A 16,323-nucleotide genomic window follows, 5' to 3' on the forward strand; every position below is an offset into this window, starting at 1 on the left:
AGTTAAGAGGCCATAGCTCTACCTTCTGTAATGCTGCACTGAATCTATTGGGCAGTCCTAGCACTGAGCAAGGGGATCTACTCTGCTGCAGGATCAGATGCTCATCCTTACCTAATGGGCCTAGCACTGATTAAATTAATGCTGATTTGGCACGTGGGACTCTAAGGTTGCCTGGGTAAAGTATGCACATGACCTCCACATTGGCATCCACACAGTTTATCTTCAACAGATCAGGTAAAAGTAGTTCATAGCAGATTCAACAGAGAAAGCTTTTAATTGGGTGTTAATTGCTTAACATTAGTACAACAACAGTAGTTGTAGTCCAATACAGTGATCAAATGGAATGAGCTTGGTTGGGAATTGAGCCAGGACATCAGGAAACCCTACTCTTTACACTGATTGCCATGGGATTTATTATGAGCTCACCTCAGTGAGTCAGGTAAAGTTGATTTAACATTTCACACGAAGGACAACATCTTCTACAGTGCAGTGTCTCCATGACTGGACAGAATGGGATTGTTCTGTGACCAGAGGGAAGATGCCTATCTGCCCGTCAACACCAATTCCAGCAGCAACTTAGTTTTCCCAGGTGGTCTCCCATCCAGTCCTAACCAAACCCACAGCCTACTGTAGCCTCAGTTATTCAGCAGAGACAGGGTCTGTTGATCTTGCTGTTAGCTCCAGCAACTTACAGGATAATGTATTTATAGATATTATACTATTTTACACTCCGAACAAAACCACTTAAAAAGATTGAGTCAGTTTGTATGATTGGGTAATTCAAGATTGTAAACAAAACTATGTCATAATGTTAGCTGTGATGTTATGTTTTATAAGGGATCACATTGATTGTTTGATTTAATTGAGGTATAATGCTGTGCTCATGTTCTGTAGATCTTGGCAACGTTCACCAATGGCTCGTTGGTGCAGCTGCCCAGTCAGATCACAGCGGGGAACTCTGGCTCACGGGAGATAAACAAGCGCATCATGCAAGCCATCGAGGTGCGCAGCAGCGAGCTGATGAGGAAGGAGCACATCACACCCTTCACCCTGGTCTTCAAAGATGGACACATCGAGGACAAGGTGCATTCACATGCAACATGATGCACACCCTCTTGTTCTCTGTTTTTCTCTGTTCTCTGTTCTCTGCCCGTATATATACAACAGTATATTTCACCATTTAGCATTTAGCCCTTCTGTCCATAAAAACAAGGCAAAACTGAAAGACAAACGTTGTAGTGTGGACAGTGAAAACACTGAGGGCCAGATGTACTAAGACAGCGCAAATAGCGAGTTTTTGTATGCGCAGAGTGCGAACGCTGTGCTTTGCTATATTGAATGGTCTTTTGCGCGGAGCCCAGCAGTAACCATAGAAATAGGAGCGGTAACAGCAACACAAATCGTAGAACGTTATCTCAACCAAGAGCAACCTAGCGGTGAGCGCAGCGCATGCCGTCTATAATGTGATCGGGCCTTGAGACGGAAAAGCGCAAATAGCCATTTTCAGCTCCCACGGCAGGCAGTCTGCGCGTTTCCCTCATTGCGGCTTGTTTGTACATATCCTCCCCATGTTTATACGCGCACGTTACGCCTGAAATGGGCGCAAAACGTTAGTACATCTGGCCCTGAGTTTCAGAGACGATGATGTGGACTTAAAATTCTAGATTCTAAATGTTATTGAACTGTACGTTCATATATTTGAAGGTTATTGACATCCTAAAGAAATAACATGAAATAAATTCAGCACTCATTCCAAAGTTGTATGATTCAGAGAATCAGGATCATTCTCAAAATGTTACATTGTTGTGTGTAACAACACTGAACCTTGTTACAGTAAGTGACTTTCTTTTTGAGGTCAGTTTAATAAAATAAATGCATGTTTTCTTCCAGTTTTCCCAAATGAGGGATGAGATGTTCAAGTCCAACCTGGTCTGTTCCTTCATGCTGGTGCTCTTCATCATGGCCGTGCAGGTCCTCATCCCAGCCCCTCAGTGAGTAAACACCAGCGCTCGTGTTGCTGATGTAGTAGAGCTCAGCAGTCATCGCCCACCTCCACGAGGGCCTAGTCTCCGAAAGTACATTTCCCATTCATTTCTCCAATCAGTTACGCACGGGACAAAAATATTTGTTTGACCTAGTTATATTGCGAGAAATAATGTGACATTTTCGGGATGACGAGTACACTAGTATGTTGTCCAATATGCTTCATAAAAACGTGAGTAAGGTCAGTAGTTTCTGTTTAAAACATGCTGTATTAATTGCCCCTCCTATGTGTCTCAAACGACACGCATAGGTGGGGCATTTGAGACAAATGTCAACTTACGTTCAAAGTTTGAAAACAGCGCGATCATCCAACATATGTGTTAAATTACACTTGTAACTAAGACACAACACATGTGAGTTGTTGATCACATGATAAAAATGTTTGTGTACATAACGTAATCTTTGAAAAGATCGTTTAACTGAAAAGTGTCTCAATTGACCCGGCGCTCCCCTACCTGTCAGTGAGTCTGAGCTCTTCATAACTCCTCCATCCTCCAAGACAGTAAGAAGTTGGCTGCTTTAAAGAGTCAATATTTATATGATTTAACTCTCTTTGAGTCCATCAGAAAGGACCCAACTTGCATAACAAAATTGGTTATCTTGCCTTCCTCAAAACAGACTCCAGTGAAACAAGGACATTAAACTTGTGGTAACTGTGCCAGTCTTCAAACTGGAAAAAAATGCCAGTCATCACATGTAACTCTGTGTGTGTGTGTGTGTGTGTGTGTGTGTGTGTGTGTGTGTGTGTGTGTGTGTGTGTGTGTGTGTGTCTTTCTCATCAGCATCTGTCCCATGATAGTGCAGTTCTCTCTGTTCCTGCTGGCGTACGCACTGCTTCTGGTGGTGACGCTGGCTGAGGAGTTCAAGTTCTCCCCTGCTGCCCTGCAGTACTTGTGCTGCTGGATCCAGGAGACCAAGAGCGTCCGCAATGTCCTCACCCTCACCGCCATCGCCATCAACTTTGGGGTGGCATCCTCAGACATTGTACGTGAAACAGAACAACTTCCTTCCATCATGCACACAACAAATCACCTATTGCATAACATATGCATAACAATATGAGAGATGTTTTTGTCTAACTGAAGCAAATTCCTGAGTGTATGCAATCAAGTGCAAAATCATAATAATAGACCAGCATAGTCTAAAATACAGTATATTGTACACTGTAAATTAATTAAATTAATAATCTATTCTATGTAAAATCAGTCAGAATCCAGAAAAATGGTTGCTGTACTGTACCATCTCAGATTTTGCTCAGAGTTTATCTACATAATGTTCAGGCCCCAAAATGAAGATTTTCATATTTTCTTTGCCCTTGGATTTTTGCAAACTTAAGAGCCACATTTGTACATTACTATCTGAAAAAGTAGTCTTCCTAGTTAGTAAAAATGTGAAAATCTGTTGTATCATGTTTTCTTCATAGATACATACACATGTACACAGATTACATTGTTCTAGCCCTGCTTTTGCTCTCTTGCTCCTGAGGAGCTCTAGCTGCCTTGTCCCTGTGCAACTCCGTCTAATGATTTATGGTACAACATTGATCATTTGTAGACGAAATGTCTATACATTGAGCTACTTACATGTAGATTTTCAAGATCCTACAAGCTACCATTCATACCATTTTGTAAATGTCCAAATAACACAATTACATGAAATATTCAGATATTTGCGCAACATTATACAATATTGTATTCAAAGGGCACATAATGATTGCCACTTTTTTGTAGAAATTCAGTGAGCATACCATGCAAATGTGTCATGGTTCAGTCATACTGAGAACATGGTTGTCTTCCATGGTACAAAGTCTGTAGGCTATGGATTTGTCAAGACATTGATAATGTGTTTTTAAGATTGTCAAACTAAGTAATATCAATGACTAAATATATGAAGAATATATGAATATATAAAATATATGAAGACAGGATTTGAACAGACATATTTCACAGGTTTTGGGACCCATTCATGGTGTATAATGTTTGAACAAAATCTGAGATGGTGCAGCAACAGCCTTACTAAACTTGATTTGACACATGATAACCCTAACATTTTGCCATTCTATATTGGGATAATTATGTGTGCAAATATTCTGTGTGTATTACTGTGCAAGTCTTAGTCTTTGTCTTTGACTCTTCTCCTGCAGCTTTGGTGCAACAGCGCGGAGTCAGAGGGTGAGGAGACCAACACAAACTCCCAGGAGACGCTGGCCGATGGGCCGGTAAACATCTGCACTCATCCCGAGGTAAGAGGGAAGGAACCACTCTAAGGTCACCCCAGGTCAAAACAGCACACATTTCAGATATTTTTTATCTAATACTTTCACATCGTAAATATCAGTGCACTACATGTGTATCTTACTTTTTTGTGACATTGGTTCTAAATTCTGGATATGTTCCTCTATTTATGTTTTTTTTAACTATGTCTAATAGTGAAATTATCCGTCTTTATTGTTCGGATTTGTTGTGCTGATGACATACAGGAATGGTGACTAAAATGACTCATCATTTGTCATTTTCCCTTGTAGTACTTTGTGCTGAGTGGGGTGCTCGCCATGGTGACATGTGCCGTGTTCTTGCGGCTCAGCTGCCTGTTAAAGTTAGTGGTGCTTCTGATGGTGATTGCTGTCTACACATACTTCATTGAGGTAGCACTGCATGTCCTCTTCATCCGCCAACATCACAATGGCCCACTCCAAAGGTATAGCTCCACAGACGGTCTAAAGGCCTGGGCACACTGAACCTATATCTTTCAATCAAAATTGTTGAATACTTCACATGACTCTGAAATCTTTGTCCATTTAAAAGAAAAAAAAAACATTTGGAACAGGTTTGATTTAGATTTTTTTATTTTTAAATGTCAGAAATGGATTCAGCATCCTCAAACACCTTTAAACCACTCTAATATTGTCTGAATCAGCCAAGCAGTTGCTGAAACTATGCTCATTTTTGCCAATTGTGCAGATTGCCTAATATATGACATCTGCATTGGTGGTGGTAGTGTAGAAGCCGGGTTAGCTTGCTGAAAAGTCATGATTTTTATTCCCAGTTGCTCCCATTCTACACCTTGACTTAACTCTGAGTTACCCTGCAATTAATTGACATCTATATGAAAGTGTCAGCCAAATAAAGAAATAGAAATAAAAATGCTGGGAACCCAAACTATACATTTCGAAAATAAAACTTTGGGGTACTCCATTTCTGGGTTTGCCTGGCTGGCAAACAGACTAATGCAAAGCTACGAGTTTTCATGTGCAAAGGTCTTAACATAAAAATGTTATGTTAGCATACATTTTGATGTGTAGGTCTCAGGTAGAATAAAGGCTATTCATTTATCTTTTCTCACTTTTCCCCAGGTCTCACTACCTCAGAAGACAGGGGATTTCAGTGTTGCTGATGACCATGTTTGTCATTGCTGTGCTCTATAATAGTCGAAAGGTAGGCCCATAACTATATTTGCATTTGAGGTGTTGAATGTGATAATAGTGCAGTTTAACACAGGGTACAGTGAAACATCTCTCAACATACTGCTCACTCAGCTGGAGACGACAGCGCGGCTGGACTTCCTGTGGCGACTGCAGGCTCGTCAGGAGGTGCAGGACATGAAGGAGCAGCGCGAGCACAACGAGTGTCTGCTGTACAACATCCTGCCCACACACGTGGCACAGCACTTCCTGGCTAGGGAGCGCCACAATGAGGTACCGTTACCCCACTGAAGAATCCAATAGAAGAAAAGCACATGAGCTATACCATTTGATACCAAAAATGTATGTCATGCTCACAAAGTTTATGTATATAATAAATATGCCAATTATACCAAAATACAGTCATGGCCAAAGTTGTTGGTACCCTTTCAGTTTACTGAAAAAAATTTAATTTCTCCCTGAAGTATGATAATTTAAAGCAACACTATAGCACTTTTCCTCTGTCGCTCATCACTATTTGTTTGTCCAGCAGTGGTTGCTTTAAAGGCAATTTTCTCATGTACGGCTGCATGTCTTTGGTGAAAAAGATGATAAATAATTGGATTGTAGCGATATTTCAAAGTAACTTATCAATGTATCGGATCTATTTGATCTTGTATTCTGTCATTCAGCCCATTCAAATGGAGAAAAGTAGTCTGCAGTTTGGCATCATTGTGTGTACCAAACTGGACATGGACCAGAGAAAGCGAAAGAGAAGGTTGTTTGAGGAGACCAGAAAGAAAATTATTAACAAGCATGTTAAAGGTTAAGGTTATCAGCTACTTGATGTCCCATTGACTGCAGCTGCAAATACTATTATGAATTTCAAGGTCCATGTGACTGTAGCCTACTGTACATCCTTGGATGTGTCCATAAGAGGAAAGCTGACTAAATTGAACAGAAGGAGTGCTGAAACATATCTGTAGAGTCTGTAGAAGACAGATACAGCTGGACAGTTTGCTCAGGAAAAGTGAACCAAACTACCTGCTGATGTAATGGTAATTAGCTAGTATATAGCTGTGCAGTGTGTACCTTACTGCTCCCTCCCAACACCTTCAGAGACTAGTGCTAGTAGTTAGTGATGCGAGCAGCATAGGATTTTAGCCCATGTGCTAGCATGTTTGACTCCCAACAAACTCCCAACTGCTGTGAGTTGTCTGTTCAAGTTCAGGGAGTTGCCAGGCTGAGTCACACGGGCAATTTAACACAGCCAGACTGACAAATGCAGAAGTGTCATAAAAAGTTACAGAAAATGCTTGGCACTGAGAGCCTTTCATGTTTGTACAACACTATTACGTAAAGTGTGCCATCATTTTTGTCTATACCATGTTGAGTCAAAAGTAAAGTCTGGTTTGCATTAAACAAATAAATGCTCATTTGTTTCAAATTATTTCAGAGAAAAAATGAAGAGTTTTGCATTTTTTGTGGAAGGGTACGAACAAGTTTGGCCATGAACGATGTCTTTATCAATGTATCAATATGCACTGTATGTTATCAATGTCCACTGTATTTTATCAATATCCATTGTATGTTATCAATATCCACTGTATGTTGGGCTTTACAAACAACATGCAAAGAGCAAGCCTTGGTGTGACAAGCCTGTGCAGAAATCCAGCTGCAGACTGCAGGCGGGGCATGAGCGTGGCAGCTGCGTGGCATGTCCCTTTTCATTTCAGCTCCCATGTTAACAGGTTAGAGGTTGCACACTGCCTGCATGACATCTTGGCCTTGAGCCACGCTGAAAACGCGTGCTTGCTAGAAATAGAACCAGCGCCTATGTTTCATACGACACGCGCATGTGTTGGAAGCGTGCCTGAGACGTGCATGTCACACAGGCAGTGTGACTGTTCGCAATGAGTACAAATGGCAAACTGGCCACAGGACGGACAGTCTTTGTGCCCAAGTAGCACTGCTACGCCCCACCCCCGGAGTGGAAAAAGTGAAGGTGGTTGCACGGGCAAGGCCCAAGGTTGGCCCTAGCAGCAGTGGCAACAAAAAGTGCTGTCCAAAGCGAACACAAGAGGTCTCTCAAATGACGTCAGCCAACCACGGTTGATGACCCCACCGATCAGTTGCACCAACCTGCCTGTCAGACACACAACAAAAAGAACAGACACAAAGGATACCCAAAATACACCATAGCAAACCCCACAGGGTCGTAACAGTGATGATAAAGGAATCCCTTGCGCTCTTGCCTCTCTCTGTGGAGGTGGATGCTCATAGAGCAGAGCAGTAAGAGCAGCTAAATACTGTACTATGGGCCACTTCAGGCAACTGATTCCAAGGAAGGCTCCATCCATCTTTTCCTCTTCTGTTCCTCAGGACCTGTACTCCCAGTCCTATGAGAAGGTGGGGGTGCTGTTTGCCTCCATCCCAGGGTTCACCGACTACTACGAACAGAAGGAGCTCAACAACCAAGATGTAGAGTGCCTGAGGCTCCTTAACGAAATTATAGCTGACTTTGATGAGGTGAGGCAAACAGCTACTGTGTACTCATTCTTCTCTCATTGATGTCCTGACAAGCCCCTATGGGAACCCTGCAAATCACACACATTTTGTCAGGTTAAATAAGGATACAACTAGATTTGCTCAAAGATATTCATTGTTTATGAAGTTATTATAATTTCATTTCATTTTTTGTTTGTTTTGTTTTCATTTTTCTGTCTTAGTTGCTTGATGAGTCCTACTTTCAAGACATTGAAAAAATCAAGACTATTGGCAGCTGTTACATGGCTGCTTCTGGGTTGTCCCCCGATAGGGCGGTAAGTTTCCAACTTCCCACCAGTTATTTTGAGACCACAGATGCATGTCAGAGCCAGTCACAAAGAGACAGCATGACTTTGCATGAAGATCCACCAGCTGCTCTTACTAGACAAAGGAAATAATTATCCTTCCAGGCTGACGGTAGATGGCTTTGGTCATTCCATTTTACATGGACTACACTGACTGATTAGTGCAAATTAGTGGCAATCCAGAGCAGATAGACACACTCCCACACACACACACGCACACATGCACATACAAGTACACATACACAGCTTTCTTGGGATCATAGATGATGACTTCACATTTTTGAAATTATACTGTGGACTGTTTTGTAGCTTCTCTTCTAGATTTGCCCTCCTTCTCCTCCACGTTCATGATGAATTTTCTCTTAATTCAGTGCCTGATGACTATGCTTCTTCCCCCTAGGCCAGCACAGATGAATGGGCACACCTAAGTGAACTAGTGCTTTTTGCTATAGCCATGCAAGAGACGCTGAAAGAGATCAACAAAATCACCACCAACAACTTCCAGCTTCGAATTGGTGTGTATGCCAGCTGTGCTACTGACTGAAACATGTCATTTTTTACTGTCTTACTCTTTTTGGATTACAGTTGTGTGCAGGGTCTAGGCTAGCTAACCAATGAGCCTGACAGTTCTACCTGAGACTAAGCAGAGGCAGTAGATCACGTTTATTAAATTTGATATTATCTGGTGGCCATGGTGACTTGAACCTATCCACCTCTGATTTAATTAGACCTTGCTGAGGTACAGTTAATGCTACCAGACCAGTGCACTGGGAGTAGAGTAATAGTGTGGGGGACAGCAATCCATAAAGATTTGATTGCACAGAAGTTGAGCTGAGTCCCAACAAAACAGTCTCAGGAACGAAACCAGAGAGGATAACGTGGATGATTAATGTGAAGTGGAGTGGTTTTAATAGGAAATAAGATCTCTAAGCAGTTCTGAATGGATACAGAAATCACGTTCAGTGTGAACGTGCATTGCTTTTTAGGATGATCGTATTCCAATTAATCACTTTATACAGAGGTGATGGATGATTTAATTTACATCCATTTTGAAAGGTTTAGAAAGATCCACAGCAAGTAGACAGAGAATGATTATATGCTGTTACCATGTACAGTATTGAGCTGTAAGACCATTCTGGTCCTGATGCCCAGTAGGCAAAGTGGAAACTAAGAGGTTTAACAAGGAGGCACTTCAATTCATTCAAGGACACAAAACATCAGCTTTCTGAACTGAAGTGAACTTAGTTTACCATTGTTCCACACAGTTCTGTTTCGTACTATTCCTGCTATATTTTTCAAACCCGGATAAAAATGCCTGCTACTGTACATTTAGGGTTAGCACATGGCCCAGTTGTGGCAGGGGTTATTGGTGCCACCAAGCCCCAGTATGATATCTGGGGGATGACGGTGAACCTGGCCAGCCGTATGGACAGCACTGGGGTCAGTGGCCGTATCCAGGTTCCAGAGAGCACCAGCAAGCTCCTGGTGGACCGCGGCTTCAAGCGCGACTTCCGCGGCGACATCTTCGTGAAGGGCGTGAGTGAGCGGCACGGCGCTGTGCGCACCTACTTCATCAGTAGCCGAGAGCAAAGGTCCGACTTCATCTTCAATGTTGACATGTCCTCTTTCCACCCACCCACCCTCCTCGCATTGCAATACAAATATTATACTGTATACATCAGTGTTTCTTAACTGGTGGGTCGTGGAACTGTTCTGGGTGGGTTGCAAAATAAAAATAAATAAATCAATCAATAAAAATAAATAAATTATTTAAACTGCTACCTTATCAGATCTAATATTGGACCTTTGTTTTTATAGACTTTATTTGTATGGTTGACAAGAAGTAGGATATGGATTCACTTAAGGACAAATATGGGACAGAAACCCCAGTGGGTGGTGTGCAGTGAATTGCTGGCACTTAAGGGCATGAATCCATCAACACTGTCACATGGAAACCGAGCACCGCTGACAAACCTGTCAAGTGGCGTACTGTACTTTGAAAGGTGTCATGAGGAGTTGAAGACTTCATGAATGCCATGCCAAACATCAGCATCTTCCAAACAAGTACTAAGCATGTACTGTAGCTTATGAATGCTAAAGACATTTATGGGTCACAATGTGATGAACATGGGACATTTTGGGTCCCAAAGCCAGACCAGTTAAGAATCATTGGTATACATATTATACAGTATATATTTGATACAGTACTACAGTAACACAATCTGATTCAGTATGGTGGCAAAAAAGCATCCTAATAAAGATGATTATAAACGCTGCTAATGTTATTTATAGTTTTGATCATTTTGTTTGTGTTATAATGGTTTTGTTTGTGCAAGTCACCTTGGCTAAAATGTCTACTAAATAAATGATGTTGACTTAAACCATAGATCCAGCTATGCTGAGCGCCTGACTAACCGCTCAGGCCTGTACGGGCGCAACACACTGGCCGGAGTGGTGTTCACACTGGTGCAGGCACGCAAGAAGGAGACGCTGAGAGAGGCCAACGGAGGCTTCCATCTGCTGGACGTCTCCTAGTGTTTGATCTCTGGGGTCAAGGCAAGCAGGGCCCCTCATACAAGAGCCACAATTGACAGTTGACCAAAATACCTCCACAGTGGATCTGCTGAGCGAGATTTGGCCCCCCTGAAGATCTGTGAATGAAAATGGAGCCGTCTTGTCCTCAGTGATCAGCTGACCACATATCCTCAACTTTGACCTCACTGGAAACACAGAGTTCCATAAAAAAAGTCATCAAGACTGATCATGTAAATTGTGAAGGGAAGTGTTACTCAGTACTCTGCTATGATACTCAGGTAGCCTACCTTATTATGTACACACAAGTGCACAGATGAGGAATTCCAATTTCCAAAAACTCCATTTATAATCATAGGTTAGGTATATGACTTTTTACTGTGACCAGCATACTGGCATGCCATATACTCTGGGGCCCTTCCTGGGTTAGACTATTTCTGCACTATTTTTTTATCATGTTTTTTGTATGAATTCTTTCAACTGTGTACATTTTCCTCACATTTTGTCAAAAATAATTCTCATTAAAATGCTTATGAACAAAATCATACACCAATACCATGTATTTTTTTTATTTGTAGTAGCAGTTTTCACTCCTTTTTTCCTTTGATTGTATAATATATTTCATCATCTAGTAGTACAAGAAAAGGCAAAAATAGTAATGTTACTAAAGTAAAATATCAAGGGGGAAATGAGTAGGTGTGTTGGTAAAGGCCTGCATGTGTGTGTAGATGCAGGGAGAGAATCAGTATGTTGAAATGAGAAATGAAGGAGACAAAGAAAACGCTACAGGAAGAGAGATAATAGGGATGACATGACGATAAAGTGCCGTTCAAAAAAAATATCTAAATAGTGCTCCCAACTCACTGTCATGGAAACAACATTTCCCCCCCTCCCCAGGGCAGACCCACATCCCTGAGTGTAAAATAATAAAGATAAAGAATTACAAATAATGTAACAACAGCAGACCCTAGTACAGCTTTCAGAATGCATCGTTGCAATCACAGTCCCACTGAAACAGATCATTAAGGCTATTCCAAACCTGAACTTAAGTGCCTTAGAACCTCAAACTAAAGTATTAAAAAAATCATTAAAAATCTGCAACATAGTCCCCCAGGTAGCCTGGTCTGGTGCGGACACTAACTGGTCGTGTGGCTGGATTCAGAGGGCCACCAGAACCTGGATCTGGGTCTCGGATGACCTCCAGGTCTGCCGCAGTAGGTGGCGGCACTCGGCGGAGGCGGCGTGCGTGCCACCTCGTTCCATCCGACAAGCGGAAAGTGGCAGGGCCCAGCTGTTCAGTCACTTGTAGAGGCGCGGACCAGAATGACAGGAACTTATGACCCCGTATAGGCCTTCGGACCCTGACCCAGTCCGGGTCTGATAGAGTAGGGGCATGCAGAGACTTTATCACGCAGCTGACCAGCTGACTCATGCCGTGCACTCTGTGGCACCCTTGACGTCAGGTGAGCAGGGATGAACTGTCCGTCGTGGAGTGCTGTGTGGCTCGATAGTGCAGTAGAGTTCGCCGGAGTGCTGCTGAGAACTGGAATTCTTCTGCCATTTTTTAGTGTCTGGTTCATGCGTTCTACACTCCCGTTTGCCTGTGGGTTGTAGAAGGCGGTACGGATGTGTCTGATCCCTCGCTCACTCAGAAAAGTGGTGAACTGTGCTGAGATGAATTGTGGGCCATTGTCTGTGGTTATTGTTGTGGGCATGCCCCAGCGGGCAAACAGCTCCTCTAAAAAGTCAATGACCGCACGAGTGGTGACAGACCTGGTAGAAACCGCCTCAGGCCACTTAGAATGAAGGTCGTAGGCCACGATGAGGAACCGTTGGTGGTGTGGGACGCCATGAAGCTCTCCACAGATGTCCATCTGGATGTGCTCCTAGGGCCCAGCTGGCCACTGCAGTGGCTGAAGGGGAGGTGCAAGTGGAGGGCCAGTATTGCCACTCACTAGGCACGCTGTGCAGTCCTTCACCATGGTCTCGATGTCCTCATCTATGCTTGGCCCCCAGACTACTTCACGGCAACGCTGCTTGACCTTGACGATGCCCAGATGGCCGTCGTGAGCCATGGATAGGACCTGTGCCCGTAAAGCAGAGGGTATGACTGTGCGATGGCCCCAGGCTACACAGTGGTCATTCCAGCAAAAAAGTTCATCTTTAAAGCGGCGAAAAGACGTCAGGCTGTCCGGCAGGCTAGAGGCTGGAGGCCCCCCGGAGTGGATGAAGTAGCGGAGCTGTGCAAACACTGTGTCCTGTTCAGAAGCAGTGACACTGTTGCCTCCAGAGGTGACTGGAGGAGCTGGATGAGGTCGAGATTGGTGTGGTGTCAGCATTGAAGTCCGTAGCTGGAAGTTGTGTGGGGCGTGACAGTAAGTCTGCCACCACGTTCTCTCGGCCCGGTGGGTACTGCAGCGTGAAGTTGTACTGGTGAAGCCTCTCATACCAGCGGTGGATGCGCAGAGGCCTGTGTCCACAACCAGATGTTGCGAGCAGGGCCGTAAGCGCTTGATGGTCAGTTCGTAGAGTGACTGAATGGCCATACAGGTAGATATGCCAAAGTTCATATGTGACGTCATTCACTAGCACTCGGTGGAAACGGCAATATGACCAAAGAAAATGATCTGCATGGAATCATTAGCCACTAACTTTCACCTTCTTCTTCTTCTTCTTTCTAACTGAACTCTTTCGTGGGGAATTATGTGACTCCGCATCTACCAATAGGTCATTGCTACTTGAAGATATACTGTAGTCACACAATTTACAAAGAATGAATTAAAATACAAATAGAAAATGAGTGACCACAAACATAATACAACTGTTAAGTGAATTAGTCCAAGGAGCCTTATCTACAGTAACACACTTCGCAAAACTGTAGGTACAATCCACTGCACAGCACTCTCTTTGCAGAACTGTAAACACAACTTAAGCTACTGCTTTAGACTCAATTTCCAAATGATCAACACACTCTAAAAAAAATATAACTATAGGCTACACATGTATGCCTATTTATTTGCACTATTTTGCCAACTGTCTGTCACTTCATGAAAACTGTTAGATACTGATAGATGTTCACTTTGCAATCAGCCTAAAGCCTACCTTACACTGACAAGATTTGGGAAAGATTATTGAAAGATTATAGTCTTTTAACTAATGCCCCTCATTCAGACTTTACTCAAAAGACTACAGTCTTTCAAGAATCTTTCCCAAATCTTGTCAGTGTAAGGTAGGCTTAAGCAGTATAAATAAGCCACAGGTAAGCTGCTTGTGTGGAGTACAGCAGGAAGAGTAAGAAGAGTTAGAATTAGAGGAGGCCGAGGAAAAGGACGTGGAGGTGAAGAGGAGGAAGAGGATGAAGAAGTGAAGAAGCGAGAAGGAGAGGATGACAAGGAGGTGAAGTTAGGGGAAAAGGACAAGGATGAGCAAGAGTAGGACGAGGAGGGGGAAAGAGGAAGGGTAAGAAGAGTAAGAAATAATATAATCATGGAATGACCCTGCAGAAGCTGCAACAGGTTCGGCCTAACTTGAGCCGAAATGTTAGTCTCATAGGGCTGCTTTGGTCTGCCACTGGTTTACAGATCACCCACTCTTTACTGTACTCAACCACCCCTCATACTCTCCATTCTTGAATCCAATTGAAGAGTTCTCTGCCTGGTGCTGGAAGGTCTATAACCAATGCATAGGCAATGCATTGGTCATGTATCCTTTTACAGGCAATGGAGGGGGAATGAGGGGATATTGGCCAGGCATTATGGCAGATCTGGATATGGCATTACAGAAGATATTTTCCCCGGTGCCTTGGACTAGAGGACATTGCATGTGATGTAGATTCAATTTTGAGAGAGAGACGACACAATGTTTTTTTGTGCTATTGTGTTTGGACTTGGAAAAACACACTTGTGTTTGTTTTGATTTGTGTAAATAAACACCAATACTTGAAGTTTGGATCCCTGTTTGTTTATAGAACTATGACAAACGTATTACTTCAAACTGACATAGCCTACCTTTATGCTCAGAGAAAGCAAAAGCCAGATGTGCTTTTTACTGATACTGTACCATCAGTGTGTAGTTGGTGCATTGTGTGCTTATTAATCTGATGACAAGAGAACTATTTTGTTGATTTGTGAAAGGTTTTCTTATTTGTGTGAAGAGGTTTGAAGAAAAAAACAAAAAAGCAATAGTTACAAAAAATGTTCTTAAGCAATCAGAAAAAAACCCTGTAATAACTTGTCTAAGTGTTATTTAAGGTTGTGAAGTCTAACACGTTCATGTAAGGGAGTCAAAAGATATTCAGATTAGGGCTGTGAATCGATTAACATTTTTAATCTAATTAATTACATACTCTGTGATTAATTAATCTAAATGAATCGCATATAAAATGTAATCGCAAAATCGCAATGTCAACACTACTTCTTTGCAGTAATGTGGTACTTAAGAGTTGATGAACTCCGGTGATATGCAAATTCTGTGCTGCAGACATTGCAGCGGACGTTTTTTTTAAAGTAAATGTTCCAATCAATGATCCAGGCAGCACATTCTCATCTCCCCATTTTACGGTCTAATGGTTACTGACTAGAATGGCTCCGGGTCAAAGGTCATCGATTAATCTGCGTTAATTTTTTTAATCAGTTATCTCAAATTGATTAATCTAAATTAATCAGTTATTTTGACAGTCCTAATTCAGATACAAAAATCAAGAAACATGGAAAAACTATTATCATTGATAAGATTGTTATAGTCGACTCCAGCGGAGGTCTTATGGCCCGAGCTATCCAACTTGACGTCACTATCATATTCTCCAGCCATGGTGACCTCCCTTGCAACAACACAAGAGACCTCACTGTCAATATGAATAGACAAAGTCACTTATGACTATATTAATAATATAAAAACACTTGCCCAAGACATTTTACAGTTTACGACCATCATGAAGGCAGTGTTAGTAATTCATCCTGATACAATTCTCCAAAGTAAAAGTTTGGAATAAGTCTTCTTAGATCTGGCCACTGAGTTAGTAATCTGGGTCAAAGGGTATTGTCGAGACAAATAATGTATTGTCCCTTTGTGGTATTTGGCTAGATAGTAGGCTTATGATTATGTGTAGGATTATACAGGCCGTTTGTATGTAGGATTATGTAGGTTATTTTTATTTGTATGAATTTAAGACTACTTTTTGGTAGGGTCTACCCATGGTGCTATTGGTGGCCTGCACAGCTGAGACCACACATGCCCCAGTCAGAGCATTATGCTGACTGATTATATTTATACTGCATGGATCTCTGCTGGACAAAAAAACAGCCTGATCATCTTAAAGTGGTTTGATGGTTAACTAGTTTGTTAACCAGCTTGTTTGACCACCCTGATGGTTGACCAACTAGACCAGCAAAACTCATGCAAAAACATACCTCCAGCTGGTTTACCCATTTTACAATGGTAATTCAGATTGTTTTGCTTGTCGTACCACCTCAAGCTGGTCATTCAGTTTGGTGAAGC

The 16,323-nt window shown here is 42.4% G+C and overlaps 1 protein-coding gene across 2 annotated transcripts in view; it reads left to right on the forward strand.

Moving 5' to 3' along the window:
• si:ch211-132f19.7 (adenylate cyclase type 8) overlaps positions 1-11,358 on the forward strand; it is a 35,805-nt gene extending 24,447 nt beyond the window's left edge. The window contains exons 9-20 of one of the 2 annotated variants that reach the window (XM_062522099.1): positions 895-1,083; positions 1,891-1,991; positions 2,826-3,027; positions 4,187-4,285; positions 4,568-4,740; positions 5,396-5,477; positions 5,579-5,737; positions 7,826-7,972; positions 8,173-8,265; positions 8,696-8,810; positions 9,629-9,887; positions 10,683-11,358. In XM_062522099.1, coding sequence (XP_062378083.1) covers positions 895-1,083; positions 1,891-1,991; positions 2,826-3,027; positions 4,187-4,285; positions 4,568-4,740; positions 5,396-5,477; positions 5,579-5,737; positions 7,826-7,972; positions 8,173-8,265; positions 8,696-8,810; positions 9,629-9,887; positions 10,683-10,830 — 1,767 coding nt within the window. In that variant the 3' untranslated portion in view covers positions 10,831-11,358. Of the gene's footprint in view, positions 1-894; positions 1,084-1,890; positions 1,992-2,825; positions 3,028-4,186; positions 4,286-4,567; positions 4,741-5,395; positions 5,478-5,578; positions 5,738-7,825; positions 7,973-8,172; positions 8,266-8,695; positions 8,811-9,628; positions 9,888-10,113; positions 10,422-10,682 lie in introns of those variants that run through there. The other variant, XM_062522101.1, reaches the window with a different exon arrangement.
• Positions 11,359-16,323: the final 4,965 nt, after the last annotated feature.

The sequence above is a fragment of the Sardina pilchardus genome, chromosome 20, assembly GCF_963854185.1.
Source record: "Sardina pilchardus chromosome 20, fSarPil1.1, whole genome shotgun sequence".
In the NCBI taxonomy this organism is placed as follows: Eukaryota; Metazoa; Chordata; class Actinopteri; order Clupeiformes; family Clupeidae; genus Sardina; species Sardina pilchardus.